The 21,494-nt window shown below is 37.2% G+C and overlaps 1 protein-coding gene across 1 annotated transcript in view; it reads right to left on the bottom strand.

Annotated features, from left to right (window-relative positions):
- CPLANE1 (ciliogenesis and planar polarity effector complex subunit 1) overlaps window positions 1-21,494 on the bottom strand; it is a 63,411-nt gene that overhangs the window by 37,334 nt on the left and 4,583 nt on the right. The window contains exons 7-22 of the mRNA XM_052775765.1: window positions 20,405-20,561; window positions 19,511-19,614; window positions 19,159-19,341; window positions 18,959-19,009; window positions 17,427-17,676; window positions 16,160-16,312; window positions 14,495-15,255; window positions 12,117-12,301; window positions 9,877-9,957; window positions 8,847-9,011; window positions 7,926-8,099; window positions 5,312-5,540; window positions 4,938-5,077; window positions 2,052-2,269; window positions 1,580-1,744; window positions 349-487 (exon numbers count right to left, since the gene is read on the bottom strand). Of these exons, the coding sequence (XP_052631725.1) occupies window positions 349-487; window positions 1,580-1,744; window positions 2,052-2,269; window positions 4,938-5,077; window positions 5,312-5,540; window positions 7,926-8,099; window positions 8,847-9,011; window positions 9,877-9,957; window positions 12,117-12,301; window positions 14,495-15,255; window positions 16,160-16,312; window positions 17,427-17,676; window positions 18,959-19,009; window positions 19,159-19,341; window positions 19,511-19,614; window positions 20,405-20,561 (3,155 nt within the window). The remainder of the gene's footprint in view (window positions 1-348; window positions 488-1,579; window positions 1,745-2,051; window positions 2,270-4,937; window positions 5,078-5,311; window positions 5,541-7,925; window positions 8,100-8,846; window positions 9,012-9,876; window positions 9,958-12,116; window positions 12,302-14,494; window positions 15,256-16,159; window positions 16,313-17,426; window positions 17,677-18,958; window positions 19,010-19,158; window positions 19,342-19,510; window positions 19,615-20,404; window positions 20,562-21,494) is intronic.

Genomic DNA, 21,494 nt, shown 5'->3' with positions numbered 1-21,494 from the left:
ATAAAACAGCTTGAGATTTTTAGCTAGAAGAAAAGAATTAACAAACAGCAGTTAAAGAAAAAAATTACTCATTCTTGAGTTTTCAATACTGCTCTGCAGCTAGAGCTCTTTAGTACCACTTAGCATTCATTTCTTTCACATCTGCCAGATCTATAACACACACAACAATCCAGAGCAACAACTTTCAGATTCAGAGTTTTGATAACTAACATAAAAGCTGAAACGGGAATGTGTTTCTGCACACATTGCAGCATACTATTTCAAACTAGTAAGAGTTTCTTTGCACCTATGGATTCTCACTTGTTCTTTTTTCCAGCTCTAAATGATTCTATTTTATTGCATACAGACCTAAAATTTTACAGGTAATATCATCAAACTGATGGTCTCCAGAAGATGTAGATCTATAGAAAACAGTGCGGAAATTGGAGTAACGAAGCAAAGTCTCTGGGAATGCACTTAGCAAAGGAAGAGATCCTTTCATTCGAATCTATAGATAGTAAGAATAAATAAAAAAATAAACAATCAAAGTGGAAATAAAAATTAAAGTTTTGTATGTATCACTACTAAACGTACAGCCTCCCAGTTATTAGCAGAATACTGCCAAGAACAGTAAAACTCCCTCAAGCTTGCTTTCCATTTTCTTCAGATCAGTATTCTGAAAATTAATTTACAGGAATATGTTCAGCATGAGCTATGGCACAAAAAATGCTTTCGTCTACATGGTACTCATCATATTCATGATTACCATGAAATACAAGAGCAACAAAGTATTAAGAAGAACTAAGACCACAATTAAGAAACCAGTTTAATCCAACACAGTCCAGGCTGCTGTCAGCCAAGGCAGACTAGTTTTCCCTCCTGTTTCAGCTGGTACTTCTGATCACCTCCCCATGGCAGCATTAAGCACGTAACCATGCAATGAGCAAACAGAAGGAAATATTTGTCAGTCAGACCAGTTCCTGATCTGGATCATTGCATGAATGCTGGTGCAGGGGGGTTGAAGGAAGGCAGGCAGGCAGACACACCCCCTTCTGTAGGAAGTCAACCTTCTTTTAAGTGGCTGCGTAACAATGACCTAAGAAAAGCCTAAGTTTACACAAAATTTTTTAATCAATATATTCTGAGCTTTGTTCTGTGCAAACAGAACACACATGAGTAGAATGAGATCTTGTAAGTCCTATGCACTGCGCACTAAGGTGACCACTTTACCTGAAGTGAGCATCACGTTGTCTGTTACATTCAACCGTAAGTGATCTGGAACACACTTTCAGTTAACAGCTGTAACTCCCAATTAAAATCAGCTTGTTTCTTTGAAATGGAGAAAGAAATGAGCCTGTACATTATCAAGTGGGTACAGAAAGACAGTAGAAGCAGACACTTTATGAAGTAGATATTCTGTAACCTTAAGTTCTGGTTTCCTAAAAGAACTGAACATGCAGTGTAAAACTAGAAGACAACATGTAAAAAACATGACATCAAAGTCCAGATAAGACTGAATGCTTCAGCAATGCAATTGCAAGCTTGTCAGTAATATTTACAACTGATAATCAAGTTACAAAAAACCAAGTTAAATGCTTACTTTTTGCATAATTTTTCTTGCCCACTTCAGTTGTGCAATATACCACTGTGCTGCAGGGCAGGAACAACGAGAAGCCCGGAAGAGCAAGATAATTCGCTGAAGAACTCCTGACACTTTCTGACGAATTTCTCTCTCAATTTTTAAAAGAATGTCATTGCAGTTTTCCTGAAAAATGCAAATTCCAAGACAAAAACAAGCCCCCAAATTAGAAAGGACATATACAATAAGGAATCTGACCTAAACATTGTTTGTGCTCCTAAGAGTACTTCCCTTCTTCTTTAGAGCATAGACACTTTATGGAAAAAACACAGAGGCACACATACTTTCTTATCACTATGGTGCTACTGAAGTAAATGAATAGACATGGAAAAAAGACAGAAAAATGAGCTGAAAGGAACCAGAATAAAGATCATTATTATTTCATAAATACATTCAAACAAAGACCCAAGGAACTGCTATCATGGATGCTTACTTCACTCAGAGAAGCTGGCTGGGGACAGTACAATGGTGGTGCTGGAAGATAAAGCCCATCTGGAACTAAACCATATAATTTTCTGCCAAGATCCTTGCCAGAATCCATCAAAAGCTGAAATGTCTCTGAAAGAATATCAGCATCTGCCATAACAGCTGCTTTCAGTAGTTCCTGTACCGAACTACAAAGAACATTTGCATCTTCCTCTTCAATGGGATCTATAAAATATTAAGCACAGAAACCAATAAATTAATTGACTCAATTAATATATGGCCTTCATTCTGAAATTATGAGGCTACGTTCTCAGAATTTGCATTTGTCTATCACAATGTATACATCGCATCCACTCGCTTTAAGATAACATCTCTCTCAATTGAAAACAGTATTCATTATTAATTTTAGGTCTTGTCAGAATAAGGGAGAAGCTATTGCCTTTCTAGAGAACTGACCTTTTCAGCCTTGCATTTACTTGGCATAAAATTCTGGCAAATCATTCTCACCAAGCAGGCATAAACTAGGTATACTATTAATAACGACTGTAACAACTCTTTTATCAGTAAGCATGATGACCAAGGAAAGGGAAATGTATTTGTTTGATCTTGTTTACATATGATTACATTTTTTCCTCATGTCCTAGAAGCAGCAGGATCTTTAATATACATCACTAATTGGTTCCTGAAATTCGCATAATATTATACTGCTCTACTTCCATTTCTATTCCTCCTACTTGTCTTGAAGTATGTGCTGCCTAATCTTTCCACTACCTATCATACTTAGAGATTTTATATACAGCATATATATGTGTGTGTGTCTGTCTGAAATAAAACCCTTGGAAATGAGTACAAAAGAAGCATCTACACAGTGTCTGGGATATGGTTTAGATCAAGATTAATTAACATTCACCTGCTGACAGGAATATGAAATGTGGTTTCCAAACACACAAAAAGAAAGTAAGGAATAGAGATCATGCCAGTAAACTTTCTATAAAATGTAAACAAGGAGAGATTGATCTAGCTAACTGGAGGAATTTCAGCAGTAAAGTATTAAGTTAGGTTATGTGATGAAAAGCTTATACACACATACAAAGGAGCACAGAGACAACAGCAGGTGGGGGAACCTGAATAATACCTAGACCCATCTACTCACAGTAGAAAAATTAACCCATGAGAGGCTCATGTCCACAAGCCCAGAGATGCACAACAGCAAATTATGTACTCAGAGAAACGGACACCCTGTCCAGGCTCTTCCCAGGAAAGCCATCAGACATAGCATCCAGGTATGAAACCCATCAAGGTGAGCCAATGGGAGTGGTTCTCTTCAGTACCTTTCGGCTTGAGACGGGTTACTCTCAAGAAAGATAGGACATACTAAAGTATGCAGGGGAAGAGCTTCTTGGGATTGCACAAGGCTCATTATGGGATCTTCAGGAAAGAAACCAAAGGTATGGCATGGAGCTGTGGCAGCCTCACCTCCTTTGGGCCCTGTCAGCACATCTATTTTCATGGGTGAGGGACTCTCTATTCTGTGTGTCTGTGCACAGGATTTTAAGTGCCAGCAACTGGAGCGGGACCACAGGTCAGAAAGCCTGTGTGTCTGGGATGCCAGCAACTACAGCAACTGGAGTTAAGTCAAATCAAGTGCCAGCAACTGGAATGGGACCACTGCTCAGAGTGCCCATGTATCCACGGTGCCAGGAACTGTAGCAAGTGAGGCTATGTAAGTGAATGTGTGAGTGCTAGCAAGTATCAACTCAGACTAACCCAGGAGTGGAAGCACCCTGTGAGCTAGGGGTGTGCACGTCTTGCTCTTGCAAGAGTGAGACCACAGGAGCTGACAATGACTGGAGGGACTGGTGAAGACCTGGCCAGCTGCTGGAGAGATGACTGGGAGACCTGCTTGTGCACCTGCATGTCTCTAAAGGCAAGACAAGGGGATCTGGATACTGGAAGGACCAAGCGAGTTGTGACCACTTGCCAGAAAGACAGTGTGTGTCTCTAAGGGTGAGGCACCTGCAAAGACTGAGGATCCCAGACCAGCTAGCTACTGGATGGAGTGTGTATTCAAGGCCAGCTACTGTGGGGGTGCATAGACAGTGTGTGCGCAGGGGGAAGAGGGTATCTGTGAGTAGGTCTGTACCAGAAAACAGAGTGGAGCTGGGGCTTTGGAGAGCTCATATATGCAGACACCAGCAACTTGGGAGACTCAGCTACTGGGTCTAAGCCCAGCTACTGGAGGGATCCACATTGTACATATAGGTATGTATATGCAGACCTTCATCCTGACCAGCAAGAGAGGTAAACAGGATAGGATTGTTGGTGCTATTTCTGCGAGTGCTGAGCATGTCTGTAGGTGTAGATCTGTGTGCCCTGCTGTATGTAGGTATTGTGTATGTGCCTATGGGGAATACACTCTCAGCCTTGCTAGTTGCTGGACCTGGGGGCATGGGGCTGTCAGGCTATGAATTACCACCCCTTCTCCCTTTTAACAGAAAGGAAAGGCAAAAATTAAACTCCACCATGTAACTAATTTTAATTATGATGATACTTTCCATACTGTTAATACATTCACATTTGCTTCAGGGCATTTTTTTTGTTTTGTTTTACTGAAGCTTCAGTCTTCTGCCAAACTGAAGTTAATATCACATATAGTCAAATAAGGTTTTGGCTGATATGCATGAAGAAGAAAAGACTGGTAATATGGTCCATTTGTAGAATGATCAAAGCCAAAACCCAAACCCCTATAAATTAAAGTATCTGAATACATTATAACAGTAATGCACCCACTGGAGAAGACGAGGTAATTGTTTCTTTTTAAGACACCATATAACACAGAATATGCAGTGAAATAACATGAAAAATAAACACAATTATTTATAATTTTATGTACCTGTAAACTGCTTGTATTTCATACATACTGATGTTTCAGAAGCAGCTGGCTGTCCTAACAAAGATTGTAACTTTTCCTGAAAAGTCTGCATTGGTGATAAGCTTAATGGCAGGTGACGCTCTGTGTTTTTCAGTCTGAAACTGTAACAAGAAACTGTTCATTAACAACGAAGTAAAACCCACAGATAATCTAATGAAGCTCTGTTAAATGAATATCTAAGACAAAATAACTAATCTTAACATGTTAGGTCCTATACCTACGAGGAGTCTGGGAATACGAATTTTTGAGGCAAAGGACACGCCTTGTTACAATAAATTTAATGCAAATAACATTAATGACAAAATACAGTATATTAATTCTAAGCTCAAATTTACCTTGAGAATTCATCAGAGTTCTGACAATACAGCTGGTAGGCCACACCAATTGAAACAGACAGTTTCCAGTCCCCAAGTCTGCGTGTTAACCACACAGCTTCTGGAATGAGCCCAGCAATAAAGAACAAATCAAGAGCATATTCAGCTGTCCACACAGATGAAAGGTTCTGGTCCCTGACAGCTCTGGTAACCAAACAGTGTTGCAGCGGAATAATACGTGTAGAAAATTCTGTGACACAAAAACCACATTTTAAAGTTTAAATAAATCTGCATCCCATCAGACGAATAATCTAGAATTCATATGTTCACATTGCTTTTGGATTCATTTCAGTGCACAATTGCTCTTTACTTTATTAGAGGCACACTACGGGGTTTATCTGCAGCAGGCAGATGCAGCTCATGCTATGATATAATAGGGAGGTCAGAGTAGGCTATTTTTCTGCTTAATAATGTGGGATACAGAATCATAGAATCATAGAATCATTTCGGTTGGAAAAGACCTTCAAGATCGAGTCCAACCATATGCAAGCGTGTGCAAAACTTGTGGGTTATTCTTTAAAGATTTAATCGCACTGATGGAACATTTGCAAGTATGCTACATATGCTTAAGATATTCCAGAAGATAGACCTGAGATAAATGGAAGTTCTGAGTTTTCCTAGCGTACCCATGTTGTTTCTACTCACTGTGCTGCTTACTGCAGAAGACAGAAAGCTACAATGCATTTTTGAGAAAGAATAGTACATTATTTTAAAGAGAGTGTATCAAGACAAACTGAAGACAAACTTAGTATGTCCTTGTTTCTTGAGGTTTAGATTTGTTTTCCTGGAGAGGTACTGATTAACATTAACTCTTAAGGAGTTATTTGCTTCTCTTGCAGTTTCTGTTTACTGTTGAGGCAATGACATTATTTAGGGAAATATTCACATTAACCCAGCTTGTGCAATGCAATTTTTCCAAGATTGTCTCACCACGTACGTTATCTTTGACTAATGCGTATTAAACATCAAGGTCTTACTTTGTAGGTTTTAGCTGGAAAGTTGTCTGATTAAAACATCCAAAAGACCGTGTAGAAATATGTACCACTGCATGCTGTAGTACAGAAACATTAAAAACAGTCAATGTATTCAAATACACTGCAGAAAATCTAATCAAAGTAAGTTAATATTGTACAGAAATATCTGGCGTTATAATATCAACTTACTTGTAGAGTACTTAAAATACTTCCAAATAACTCTTCATCCCTGTGGACATTAAATAGTTTTGAAAAATCAACCCTGAAACCAAAAACTTCCTAACAAAGGAAATCTTTTAAACAGAATCTCTTGCAGAAAATACATAAAACACCCACTGTGATAAATACTAATTCTCAAAAAACTGCTGAATAGCAGGACTTAAATTAAAAAGTACTATTTGGGTTCAACAACAAAAAAACTTGACATTCCCACTTGTTCTGATGATATGGTGTCTGGAGCATTTTGGCTTCCAAGAGCTAGACTGTCAAATAAGCAAAAAATCTTTTCCTCTGGCTTTTCAGTTTGGGTCACACCATATCACAGATCCAATTCAACTATTTGGTAAGCACTGCTTTCCTCTCACTTTTGGGAGGATCAAAGTCAGTCAGAGCCACATTTTTTGGCAAAAGTGGTGCAAGAACCATGACATTCTAATGTTGTTTAATTTAGGTGAAAAAAACCACAGCATCCTTTTACCTGTGTATCAGATTTAGATAACTAACCTCAAAGCACAGGAAAAATAAAAAAAAAACCCTCAAGAAAAAAAAATCAATATATTAGGAGGCAGTCCTGAAGGGCAAAGGAGTCCGGGAAGGCTGGACATTCTTCAAGAAGGAAATTTTAGACGTGCAGGAGCAGGCCATCCCTATGTGCCAAAAGACAAGCTGGCAGGGAAGAAGACTGGCCTAGCTGAACAGAGAGCTCTGGCTGGAACTCAGGAAAAAAAATGAGTTTATGACCTTTGGAAGAAGGGGCAGGCAACTCTGGAGGACTACAAGGATGTTGTGAGGTTATGCAGGGAGAAGATTAGAAGGACCAAGCCCAGCTAGAAATTAATCTGGCTACTGCTGTAAAAGAAAATAAAAAATGTTTTATAAATACATTAGCAACAAAAGAAGAAAAAAAATCTCCATCCTTTATTGGATGCATTGCAACAGGCTGCCCAGGGAAGTGGTGGAGTCACCATCCCTGGAGGTGTTTAAAAGACGTGTAGATGTGGTGCTTTGGGACATGGTTTAGTGGTGGACTTGGCAGTGTTAGGTTTATGGTTGGACTGCATGATCTTAAAGGTCTTTTCCAACCTAAACAATTCTATGATTCTATTCTATGGATTAAATGATTCAATTGCACACATCAAACTATTAACTTTAAATACCAAAAATATTTTCAATAATCAAGAGATGCAAAACATTAATCCCACACACAGACACACACACTCCTCAACAAAAATACCCGGAAAAACTAAGTTATTTTATCTTTACAGGTAATGGTGCTGAAAGTATATATCACCAAGTTAAAGCATGATAGACACCATTGATACACATGTTAAAAAATGGTAAGACTTAAGCACAGCAAATTGAACTGCTTTTAGAGAAAATACCTTGTTTGATGTGAAGTGGATGCAGGATGTCAACATTGTGTGGGGGAAAGATATAGAGAAGCTGATTTGTGAAATAAGCGGCCATGAATCGTGCCATGGACTGAATCACAGCCATGGCAGTTTCAGTATGAACATCTGTTACCATCCATAGTTCATGCTGAAAATACTTGGTATCTAAAAAAAAACAGGTATCAAATTAAAACATGAGGAAAATGATTTTAAATTTGAATGGTAAAATCGTTTAATCACAGCTTGTAAAACATTTTTTTAAACAAGCATACTATGGTATTACTTAATTTCTCGACAAGCTTTCAGGACTTACAGAGCTTCATCTTTTACACTAATTACACACTATATTAAAAGACTTCTAGGGTTTTTAATGACTAGAGATGGACCTCTACTATCTAAATTTACATCAGCGCTGAGTCAAAAAAACTGTTTAAATTTGGAAATTTAGATTTCATACTCTGACTTAATAGAAAAAATTTACAACCATCTGCAAAAAAATCCCACTGTCAATTTACTACTGGTCACCAATCTAAAATCCACTATTTTATCATGTTGTATTATTAAAAAAAAAAGTTAAATCAATATAAAAGGAAATCACATCATCCCCCCCTTATTTTTTTTATCCAAAGTCTTTCCTTGAGCAGATTTGAATCCCAGAACATTTAAGAGGCCATACTTTCACTACTAATTATACAATGAAAGTTGTCTAAACACTTACTCCAACAAGTGCAGCTAAAAGAACATCTGAGGATTAGAAAAAGATCTTTAAACTCACTGAAAAAACAGACTTCAATCCAGTGTAAAGAGAAAAGCATGCTTTCAAGTGAGTGTGTGATGGCACAGAAATTAGATACTAGGTTATTCAAAGAGTATCAACATACCTTATCATACTTTTATGCAATATAAACATACCAGAAAATTTTTCCATCTGACTCACTGAGAGCTGTGATCGCCTCAGAATCTCTCCTACCAGATGATCACAGAGTCCCTGAGCCTCACACAAGTTGTATTGATAAAGGTGGCAAAATAATATTGCAAGATAATATCTAGTCTGAAGAAAACATGCTCTTTTTCCTCCTGCATTAAATGAGAAAAAAAGGGCAGAAGTCCAGTTGGAAAAGAAACAATAAACACAAGAACAGACACAGCAGGTTTGAAAGTACTTGTTCCTCCCTCTCCAGAAACATATCTACATAAACATATACTCTGAGAAGGAGTAGAAATCAGGAGCAGCTATTTTAAGGAATACGATCCTCCTACAACTTCTACGTTATTAGTGAGTTAATGCTCATCCACAACAGTTTTACTTCTAGAGATCTGGCAGTTTTCAAAACAATTCAGTGTATAATTGTTAAGACACAGACAAAGACAGGAGAGCTCAAGGGAGCTTAGCCTTCAAAGAAGGGATGCCTAAACCACAATGAAATTGCTTAAACATCCACCAAGCCTCCAATATCCTCAATTCTTTGTGTGAGGTATTCCTCATCATAATAACCAGCAAAAAAATTTTCCCATGATGCCTGGGAAGAGACTCTAGAATATCTGTTTCAAATCAACTCCTAAATAAACTCCTGCCACAAATTACTTTGTTTTGTTGCTCCCCAAACACTAAGTCTTTTGATTTTACAGCTACAAAAGGAATTTTTGTTCATCTGTTTTTCATTGTCTCTTTCTTGCTCAGAAATATACCTAGAGCTTTTCTGTGCCAAGTACTTAATAAACACAAGAAAACTCTGATATTAAAATAGAAATGCCCAGAATTTTCTCAGGGAGCAAACAGACTTAAGTTTTGACTGGTATCTATTCAAATCCCAGCTTAATTTCAACTATGCATCCTTTATGTGTCTTGCCCCCTTTTTCTGAAGGGCAGAGTCACAAATAACTACATAAAGTGATTATACAACTTATCTTCTCCACCCTCAAAAAAGATTTTATCCCTTACCTTTTGCTTTGATTTCACAAAGAGATCTTTTCCAAATATCCACAGATTCTCTGTATGAGCCTAAAAGGAATTTCTCCTCACCTACAAAAGTCACATATGTAATAAATTAAAAGTTTTATATAGTTAGTTTTACATGTGCAAACACACATGCACTTACTTCAGGAGAGTAAAATACATGAGTCTCCAGCAAATGTCTATTCTGAGAGCTAAATCTAAGTTTTGAGCATCTGAGAGAAGATGACTTTGAACACTACTCCTGCCTTTTTTTAAAATTTCTGAATCAGTATTAAATGAAAAAATAAATTCATGTTATAATCATTCATACAAGGTTTTCAGTAATTAGGTTATTTTTTTTAGATTACACAAGGTTATAAATGTTAACTATAGTTAGAAACTTCAGTATTCAAAACCCACAATAGTTTATTAATGGGGAAAAGCATTTTCGCTTATCTGTTTTCGTATTTCCTATGATGGGGAAGATGTTTTTTCATTGTAAAAAGTAGTTGCAAAATTATTTAGCTATTTGAACATACATGTTCTTTTCAGTATAAAAGCACTTTCAAACAATAGATCTATGGACTATTAAACTTTTCATCTCTCTAAGTGTCACCTCTCCACTGCTATTCCCATTCCTATTTTTAATCCATTGGTTCATTCCTAAATACTTTTGACAGAAAAATAACTGTAAAAGAACACAGCTCCTGGGCAAAGGAGGAGGAAAAAAAAAAAAAAGAAAAAAAGAAAAAAGCGCTACCATAGAAGAAAAGACAAGGACAAATTTGCCACTCTACCCAGCTTATCAGCAGCTAGCTGGTTCAGCTGTTGGCTGGCCCATTAGCATGTATGTTACTCTAGTGCATTCATGAACCATGTCATAACTATTTGGCGAACTCTATGTAAATAACGGAAGGAAGGGTGAGAAGTTGCTGTATTGTTAGGATAAGTGAGAGAGACATGCAGGAGCTAACGTATTGTATGGAGTGACGTAGGAAGAGAAGCTAGTAGTATCATTTAATGGAGAGAGATCAAAAATATGGAGAGGAAACAGAATTATGGTGGGAGACATAAATGGGAAGCTGGGCTTATTAGTGTGGAAGGGGAAAGGAAAAATAGAGCATAGGACAGTAATGCGTAGGAAATTAGGTTAGAACCATATACTGTTTGCAAAATAAATACACTAGGTTAAGTCTATTACATTAGGTTACATTAATAAGATGCTTAGTTGAGGCTGACTACATTCATGTACACAACATGCTCATGTCCACAGTGACCACATGGAGTGAACAGGATTTCTACACAGAAATCCAGTAAGAGATACATTGCCATACCCATCTACTTCAGAGGAAATAACACAGTACAAATGAGATGCGAATTCAGATCCTGCATTCAGATCCTCTAGGACATTCTTCAAAGCAAACTGAAGTCAATATAGAGTTTTTGTTTAGCTCAACAAGCTCTAAAGATTACAATACAATCTACAGGTGTACCGGGGCATGAAGCATTTAAGAGACAGTCCTGATCAGAATTTTAAGGAAAGTCCCACTATTGACTTTTTCTAAATCTGTTGGTATCCTGGTTTTGGCTGGGATAGAGTTAATTTTCTCCTTCGTAGCTGGTACAGTGTGTTTTGGATTTAGTGCGAGAACAATGTTGATAGCAACAACTAAAACATCAGTGTGTTAAGTAGCGCTTATCCCAAGTTAAGGATTTTTCAGTTTCCCATGCTCTACCAGCAAGCCAGTGTACAAGAAGCTCGGAGGGAGCATGGCCAAGACAGCTGACCTGAACTAGCCAAAGGGATATTCCATATCATAGGATGTCATGCTCCTTCAGTATATAAACTGGGGGAGTTGGCCAGGAGGGGTAGATCACTGCTCAGGCATCAGTCAGCGGGTGGTGAGCAACTGCATTGTGCATCCCTTGTCTTTTCTTGGGTTTTATTTCTTTTTTTTGTTATATCCCTTTTCATTACTATTATTATTTATTATTTTATTTTATTTTACTTCAGTTATTAAACTGTTCTTATCTCAACCCTCAAGTTTTACTTCTTTTTTTCAATTCTCCTCCCTATCCACTGCGAGAGGGAAGGAGTGAGCGAGCAGCTGCATCGTGCTTCGTTGCTGGCTGGAGTTAAGCCACAATGGGTGGTCAGTTATTGTCATTAAGTTGAACCTAATTTTCCTAGTATTCAGTTAACCATGCAACTACCTAACATTTGTAGTTCTTTCCAAAGTACTAACCAGATATGGAATTAATCTTCAAATGTTGTTCTAAGGTCACTCCTGAAGACTGGAGGGTCGCTTGTATGTGACTGAAAAGCGATGAGACAACAGACTGTTCTTCTGCATTCTTGTTCACTTTTCTGTTCAGCTGCATCTGATACCAAACCACTTTCTTATACAGTAATTGCCATAGTACCATCAACCTGTAGTTCAAGAAGTATAATAATATGAAAATCATTAAAAGTTAACAAAGTTACTTACATCAGTTTCTTATTTTCTTATATTTTGCATTATGTATCTGAAAACTAAATTATATTTTGTGTTAACAACTACATTCTTGACTTCAATGAGGGGAAAAAACGAAACATTTTTTGCCTTAGTTTTGGTTTTTGACCAACCAACATTGATTCCTCTGAATTTGCGTAAATGCAGCAATGTACTTCATCACCCAACCACACCTCAAGTTAATCCCTTGCTATCTAAACAATGGGGAAATGAAATAACCTAGATAAACCTCAAAACAGGTATCAGTGTCTTTATAAACAAGACTGATTAAAAAATACAGTGAAAGCATAACCCAGAAAAGCAAACACAGGGAAACAAAAGACTGCAGAGCATGTTTTTAGGGCTGGCAAGTCCCTGCTGCCCAGCACAGTACTATTAGATGTACCAGCTCAGATATGTAATAAGCTTCCCAATACAAACAAGTATACGTTGCCAGGGACTTGAAAATGCTTGCACAAAACTGCAATATATCTGCATCTTCTTCTGTAGCACTACTGCTTCCATTATTAATACATACAGGGTCAGTCATACGCACAGTGCTCAGTAACTGAAGCAGAATTAATCAATCAAAAACATGGATTACCTTCTCCAAAGAAGAAATTTCACCAAAAATGAAATTTTCCCACCAAATTTGCAATAAACACAGTAATATATTTTAAGCTCATTGAAGAAATACATTTTACTGTAGTAAGATGAAGTTTTTGAGTTATAATGCTTCTTAGGTTCTAAATCTCTGGAAAGGAATAGCTTGCTTGTATGACAAACACACTTGGACTCATGTGTCTTCTGCACTAGAGAAATACTCCAGCAGTACTAATACACTTTCCCAATAGCTGGACAGCACACTTCGGTTTAAGCTTCTTTCAAGTTTATGTGTACACCTTCAGAGAACAAATACCTCTGACAGTTTGTTAAGTTTCCACACACTGGGGTTTTTCTTACTGATCTGGGACACCATATCCATAATCAAGTGCAAACTTTGCTGAGTAAGTTGACATTGTAGATATATAGCGTGTGAGCAGCATCTTGGCTCCATGGAGTTTGGAAATGCTGCATGGGAAGGAGTGGAATGGGCAAGAGGCAGTGAAAGTTTCTTGAGCTGCAATACCTGGATTGATGCTGCACTACCAGACCTGGTGTGAGCTGTTAACCCACCAGTTATTTCTTAACCGACTGGTAGCAATTAGTTAAGTCACCATAACTGAACTATATTCAACTATAGGTCTGAGCCCTAACCTGCATGCTTTTCTCTAGGCTAAACAACCCCAGTTCCCTCAGCTGCTCCTCATAAGACTTGTGCTGTAGACCCTTCACCAGCTTCATTGCCCTTCTTTGGCCACGCTCCAGCACCTCAATGTCTTTGCAGTAGTGAGGGGCCCAAAACCAAACACAGTACTCGAGGTGTAGCCTCACCAGCGCCAAGCACAGGGAAATGATCACTTCCCTGCTCCTGCTGGCCACACTATTTCTGATGCAGGCCAGGATGCCGTTGCCAGCTCATATTCAGCTGGCTGTCAACCAGCACCGCCCAGGTCCTTTTCTGCCAGGCAGCTTCCCAGCCACTCTTCCCCAAGCCTGTAGCGCTGCATGGGGTTGTTGTGACCCAAGTGCAGGACCTGGCACTTGGCCTTGTTGAACCTCGTACAATTGGCCTCTGCCCATCGATCCAGCCTGTCCAGATCTCTCTGTACAGCCTTCCTATCCTCCAGCAGATTAACCTTCCCTCCCAACTTGGTGTCACCCGCAAACTTACTGAGGGTGCACTCAATCCCCTCGTCCAGATCATTGATAAAGATATTAAAGAGAACTGGCCCAAAACTGAGCCCCGGGGAACACCACTTGTGACCAGCCACCAACTGGATTTAAATCCATTTCACCACAACCCTCTGGGCCCAGCCATGCAGCCAGTTTTTTACCCAGTACAGAGTGCACCCGTCCAAGCCATAACAACAAGCGCAGCCTCTCCCTCATCCACTAAGCAGGTCACCTCATCATAGAAGGAGATCAGGTTGGTCAAGCAGGACCTGCCTTTCATAAACCCATGCTGACCGGGCCTGACTGCCTGGCTGTCCTGCATATTTTTTTTTCCCCCATGCAAAGACCATTCATACCTTTTTTCTGGTTTTGCATCATGGTTTACTGCTCGAGGAGGCTCTCTAAGGAGAGAATTCAGTGAACTGAACTGTTGAGTAGTACTCTCATCAAGAGCTAGGAAAATAGGCACAGCGAGGGAGTCAAGTTCCACGAGACTGTTACCATGAGGAGATGCAAAAAAATTTTCATACTGTAGTATGCACATGCTACTTAGAGTGTGAGAAACCATTTTCAAAACACAGAAGCATGCCAAAAGGTTTTTTGAGAACAACTGATCTTGTTGCTGTATGAGCATCAGTTTTAAAGTTTGTAATGTCAGTTTTGCCACGTGCCCAGTCAGACTGGTTCTTGAATGCCAGTACAAGACAGTTAAATACTGCTGAAAATATTTTAAGACATAATGCATCCAGTGAGTATTCTTCACAGACTTGTTTAAAGATGCATCCTGGTTTAGCAAAGAATATTTCACAAACTGAAGAATGTTGAAAAAATGGATAATGCAGTTCACTGTGTAATTCAGTAATGTATCTTTCTCTTCCATATTTTTTGAAATCCCTATCTGCCATGCAGCAAGGAGGTTCTTCTGAATGAAATACAGTTCCACCGATAATTTATCCTTCTCTTCAGTATTGTCTTTTGCATGGATAGTATCAAACATTGATGCAAATTCTAAGTGGCCTTGATCAGCTTTAACAACAAATGAATGGATTCTTTGGCTACAAAAGCTGGAAGGCCTATTGCAAAACTGCTTTTCGTCATGCGATTCTTCTTCATAATCCTAAATCAGACCAAAAAAACCCAAAACAACAGTTTAATTCAACTCTGTTGAGAGAGAGCATAGTCTGCAAGGACTCACTGTCTCACAGATGAAATCTCTATGCTTAATTAGCTCGCTTAATTGCTAGTAAGTTTAATGCACAGCAGTTTCATCTAGACCTCAAACTAAACGCGGCTACCTGGAATAGTTGTGCAGACAGAAATTAAATTGTCTAACAACAACAAAAAAATTACGCTGTAAACACAGGGGCAGTTTTTATAGCAGAATGTAAAACTCTGTCCTTTATTAAGCCCAGAGCATGAGGAAGAGTTTTTGCCAGATACCTGCAAGATAAAAAAGCCATTCAACAAAAGCTCAAAACCTTCAAAGAACGAATCAAAAACCAAAAGCATGAAATGGAGTTGGGAAAGGCTGCACAGTAACTTTGATCACAGGGCCATTCTTCCAAAAGACGTGTACAAATTTTGGAATTAATGGAAGAATCCTCTAAAATTGAGGACAAATATCTTTTTTACTACAGATAATAATATTGTACTTGTTATTAATATACTTTACAGCCCCAGTATATTTAGTAGTGTAATGTTACTTTTATTATAAAGTGAAGCTAAAGTATTAAACTACAATAAACTGATGTATATGTCGATTAGTAGGTATTTTTCAAAAAGTTAATGCACTGCTGAAAGAAATACGTTTGAAAATAATGATCAAGTATCAGTTGAAAAAAATAACCATATTCCTCACACGTATGAAGAAAATGAGAATTTAACCAAAACCGAATTACTTTAAATATACCTAGTAAGAGCAAACATACCTAAATTATTTGAAAAAAATTATTCTTCACATTTAGAATACCTTAAAATTCAATCATTTGCATAATTATAAATGGAAAAATGCTATTAAGTACCAGTAAATCCATGCTTTTCTCACTCATTTCTGTTGTGTCCTCCTCCAGGAATTTCGGAATGGTGGAAAAGATGGAACTTTGGTTTTGAGTGTGTTTTAAAAGACTAGCTTTTAAAGACAACAGTGATTGTAAACACAGAGGTCTCCCTTTAGACTAAAAGAAATAACAATAACGAAAAACATATTATTATCTGCCTCCAGCAAGATCAAACCAGACACTTTCTAAACAAAACAAGGAAATTGGTCCCTTCTGTAAAAAGCTTCAGTTTAAAAGTCCCAGACAGAAAGGGAAAACGGGCGAGCAGGCGTACATTGGACAGAAACAATCATTTGACCATGCTTCAGGAATGCAGAATTTTCTCAGCACCAGACAACTTCACTTTGCTTCATGCTGAAATAATCTGCTGTCTTGATCCCTGAAATCATCCTACAAGTTTGCCAGTATGTAGGGCTTTCTTGCATTCTTGATAGTAACGTATCTCTTCAAATCCTCGAATCCTTGCCCACTCTTCTAGTTTATGCATGAATACCATCATAACTCACTTCTCCAAAAATCCAAAACACAAACTGAATTGGAAGAGAAGTTGCATTAGATCAGCAAATGCAAAATTGCTGAACTTAGTATCTATTGTATCTTATGTGGTTGGCAACAGTTGCAGGACCTCTTCCTTCAAAGGCTTTCCTTCTCCCAGACTTAATTTAGAAGTGACAGAAAAGCAAACAAAAATGCTTTAAGAATGCTTTAATTCACAACCTGAATTGAGGACCGAGTGAACACATGCACACAGCACCACTGGGACTGTTGCTGACTGTTCTAAAACAGCAGCAGCCTAAGATAGAGAGGTCTTACAGAATCCTTTCTGCATCATTCTGAAAGGATGAGTTGGTCAGAGTAGCATAATACCTGTCAATGCTCTGAACCAACTCTACAGATACAGAAATCCCTATTTCTTTCACAGTTCTAGAAAGCATTATAGTGACAGTTAAGACTGTCCCCTTTACTATATTTACTATATTTTTATATAGTAAATTTTTATGGTTTTTTTTTATATATTTACTGTATTTTACTGAAATGTCACCCAGACATCAAAGGAATAAAATTTCAGAGAAAACTGTGTATCCATTGTCTTCTAGATCAACACTGTTCTCAAAGGAATTTGCACAATTATCACAGTAAACTAAATTGAGGTATTCAGTTTAAAAATTCGGCATTTTTTATACACACGAAGTTTTTTACTTAAAGCCTACAAAATAATTCATAACCCTACCTTGGACTTCAGCAAATTCTGACGGATATTTTCAAGCCGTTGGGTTGAATCAAGCAAAAGGGATCTTATAAATCCTGATGGTGAAAGGTTGTTAGGAAATCTAAGCACTGTTATCATGTATCCATCAGAGACAATGAGGTAGGGTAATCTTGAATGTGAAGCAACAGAGAATCTCTGTCTCACAAGGTCACTTTCGGAAGCTGAAGAACCAAGAGACTGACTAGAGTCTTGACAAAAAGAGTGCTGCTGTCTAAAATAAAGATACACCAAAACATAAGAAGCAACTATCATAGGTAATACTCATTAACAGAATAGAGAAGTAACTTAGGAACATTTAATACCGCTCACGCTACTGTCCCAATAGGTCCATTCAGAATTCTAAGGAAGTGTCTAGATTTCTGCAGGATGAGCACTGTGTATAACACTATTTATGCTTGCAAGACATGAGTATATTGCTGCAGTTGCAACTTTTTTAATTTAAAGAAAAATAAACCCAGCTTTCAGTATTCTCTTATTATTTCATTAATAAGTATTATATGTATTTTTTTCACAATTTGACTTTAAATTTCTCTATCACTTTCTTATCTAGCTTTTATTGTGTGACAAGCGCTTAAAGATGAAATTCTAAGTAGCTTCTAATAAAGTCATGTATGAAAAACCAAAAAATCCCTCAAGATCTGAATCTTAGTATTTCAGAATCAATTCAGACATTCAACAGAAATATTTTATATCAACACACAACCCTTCTTATACAAAAAAGGTCTTACAAAGTCCTTTCTTATAAAGAAATTGCTCCTTACTGAGTTCCAGAAAGCTGTGTTGTACATGTATTCTAATATTAGCCCCATAATACTTTGAAATAATGTGTGAAATTACTGGGGTTTTTTTATTTCTTAATAGTCCAGAAGTTACTAGATTATTTGAAAACAAAGTAGCTGCATATATTCAATAAATAAACATAGTTAAGGTATTTTAATATATTTTAGTATCTGATTTTTCAACCAGACAGTGTAAGAAGGTATTATAATGCTTTGAATGTTTTCATGAGATGTTATATTTACACACTACACTTGGCTTCAGTCACTCAGAATTAAAAGGATTTTTTTTTTTTTTAAATTAAGAGTTTAGATTCTATTTTGTTTCCTCTAGTTATTCCGGCTGTGTTACTTTTTGTGACTTTCAACTTATGTTAAAAAGTGTTATCAGAGATCCTTCTAATCCCCCATGCACCCAGCAGCATAAATTCAAAATTTAGATCTGGAAAAATGAGCCCCCCCCAAAACATTTACAAAGCTATCTAGTTTTTGTCCATGCAAATATATTATTTACAAGATCTGATTTGGAAGTGTGATATAGAATATTATAGGTAAAATTAAAACAGTGAGCAGAGAAATACCACTGGATTAAAATAAATCTGCACCTCTAGTACTTTTGTAAGTTTAATTTCTTTTTACATCATAATAACAAGCTATTTTTAATTACTACTAAATACAAGCACTTTTAAAAAACCAAATCACTTAATGTATACTTACATTGTCACAATGCCAATTTTCATCACAACAAACCCATTATAAGAAATAGAACTATGAATGAGAAACAGATATTGAGAAGATACAAGAAAAGCAAAAGAGTGAATTTGAAAGATGAAGTTTATGTAAAATAGTAAAAAAAATGTTAGAAAGTAAGATATATCATATGACAAAAACACATAAGTATTTTCAAACCCTTTTACCTGTATGTTATTAGTGGATGAAATGGAATAAACTCTGCTGGTCCAAATTCTACAGAGCAGCCAGAAGTAATCATGGTCAGCAATTCGCCCATACATGTCAATAAAATCAAAGATCCGCGTTTTAACATGCAAGCCAGGAAAAGACTATCAGGAGTCCAACTCATATCGCCAACCCAGTAAGATCTAAATCGGGCAGGGAAAAATATTTTCTCTGTGAAATCCCTGTATCGAAAGGTTAGGGTAGTTAAAAAACAAACAAACAAACAAACCCAACAGAAAAAACCCTCCCCAAATCCACAACACAAAACCAAAAATATCCACAACAGCAGCAGAAAAAGCATCAATTACTGACCTGACAAACTTGGATGGGACCATGTTATTCTTGCTGCTACAACCTTTAAGGCTACCCGAAATAGTTACAAAATTCAATGTGTTTAAAAACAAAATCTGAGTTGCCTAGAAAGAAAATGTAAAGAAAACCATTTATGTTTTTATCCAAATGTCATTACTGTAAAAACAATTTCTATTTGCAAGTTATGCCTTACATTTGATGTACTGGAAACATTATTATACATGAAAGTGACATTGCACTTCAGTATTTATTACTATTTAGAGTATTTATTAATTTCTACACTTACTTCTGTATCTGAAAAATAATTAAAGATTATTATATTCTCAATATATAATTCAACATTCTTTTTAACGTAACATTTTCTAAAACCCTTAAAATAACGCAAGATCACTCTTCTCCAGTCTTATGGTGAGTAACAACTGGAGTTTTGAAGGACTGCATCATCCCATCCTAGCACACTAAATAAGCTGGTCCATATTCCCTTTCATCATTAGCACTAAAAACTGCATTAAGATTCGGCCACTGAGTTGTTAGAAGGAATAACATTACGAAGTGGGAACATAACCTACAGCACATGCTCAGCTGAGGCCTGATTGAGAATCATCTGGAATCTTTGCAGATACAATACAGTAACTGAAATTGATTTCTTTATTCTTGTATTCCTTGGAGATTAGAAGTGACAGAGGAGCTTACATGGATTTCTTAAGACAACAGCATTCCAAAAATTGCAAGTTGTGGCAGAATTTTTTAGTTACGGATAACAATGTGAATATAATCACGTGTATCAATAAGAACGCTGAAAAATCACTCCTAAAAATGTGTTATTAAATCCTTGTTACCACTTCATTCAAACTGAACTACTATCTTAAATTACATACTGTCTATCATTCATACCTTTGGATCAGTTTGATTGACAGCTACTGCAAGGAGAAGTCCATCTCTTGCAAATGCACACAGCAAAGCTCCTTTTGACTTCACAGACACACACCGAGGAGCCAAATTATCAAGAGAACAAGTCTGCTGTACCCAGTGGATCTGGTATGGCAAAGAACTGAATACCAAAAGACAACAAAACCAAGACATTACTTGCTGAATGGGATGACTCATATATAGTAACAAACCATGCAAGACAAAAAACAGATAAAGCATGAACAATAAAAAAAAAAAAAAAAAATCTATCTTTCTTCAAAAACCTTACAAATGAAAAATATTTTGTATTTACACAAGCTTAAAATTATGTCTGAACACTGAGAATTATTTTTTGGGACAGGAATTCAGGCTATATGTATAGACCATGCAAATAAATATAGATGCATGCCATATAATTAAGGCACTTGCATTCTAGCCAGAAACAGCTTCCGCACACAGTGTAATGTCACCCAACACAGGAATACTCAGAATTCGAAAATGAAAACCAACAGTATGCTGCTCTGAACAAAGAAGTTGTGGATGCCCCATCACTGGAAGTGTTTGAAGTCAGATTGGATTGGGCTTCCAGCAACCTCATCTAGTGAAAGTTGTTCCTGCCGATGGCAGGGGTGTTGGACTAGATCATCTTTAAGGGTCCCTTCCAACCCAAACCATTCCAAAATCCTAAAAAGATTGAAAACATGACAGAAAACACAAGAGAGATTCCATTTGGAAGCATGCCACCTAACAGACAAAAAATAATGCATTAACATGAAAAAAAATGAATTAAACAACAGTAAGCAATGAAATTCAGAGATAGTTGGCATAAAGAAGTTATGAGTAACACGGCTGAGAAACGTGGTTACAATTTCAGGCTGAAAGTACTATGATATATATAAGCACTTCAAAACTGGGAATGTTATACTTTATTTCATTTTTTATATTACCAGAAAGGCATTACCATGCTGCTGACAAACTGAGTGAAGAGTGATGCTGCTTAGTAGGGCAAGGAGGACATCATTACTAAGTTAGTATCAAAAGGGCATCATTTAACAAAAGCAGTTGTACCACGTCA

The sequence above is a fragment of the Harpia harpyja genome, chromosome Z (genome assembly GCF_026419915.1).
Source record: "Harpia harpyja isolate bHarHar1 chromosome Z, bHarHar1 primary haplotype, whole genome shotgun sequence".
NCBI lineage: Eukaryota > Metazoa > Chordata > Aves > Accipitriformes > Accipitridae > Harpia > Harpia harpyja.
This window is presented reverse-complemented; position numbering and strand designations above follow the sequence as displayed.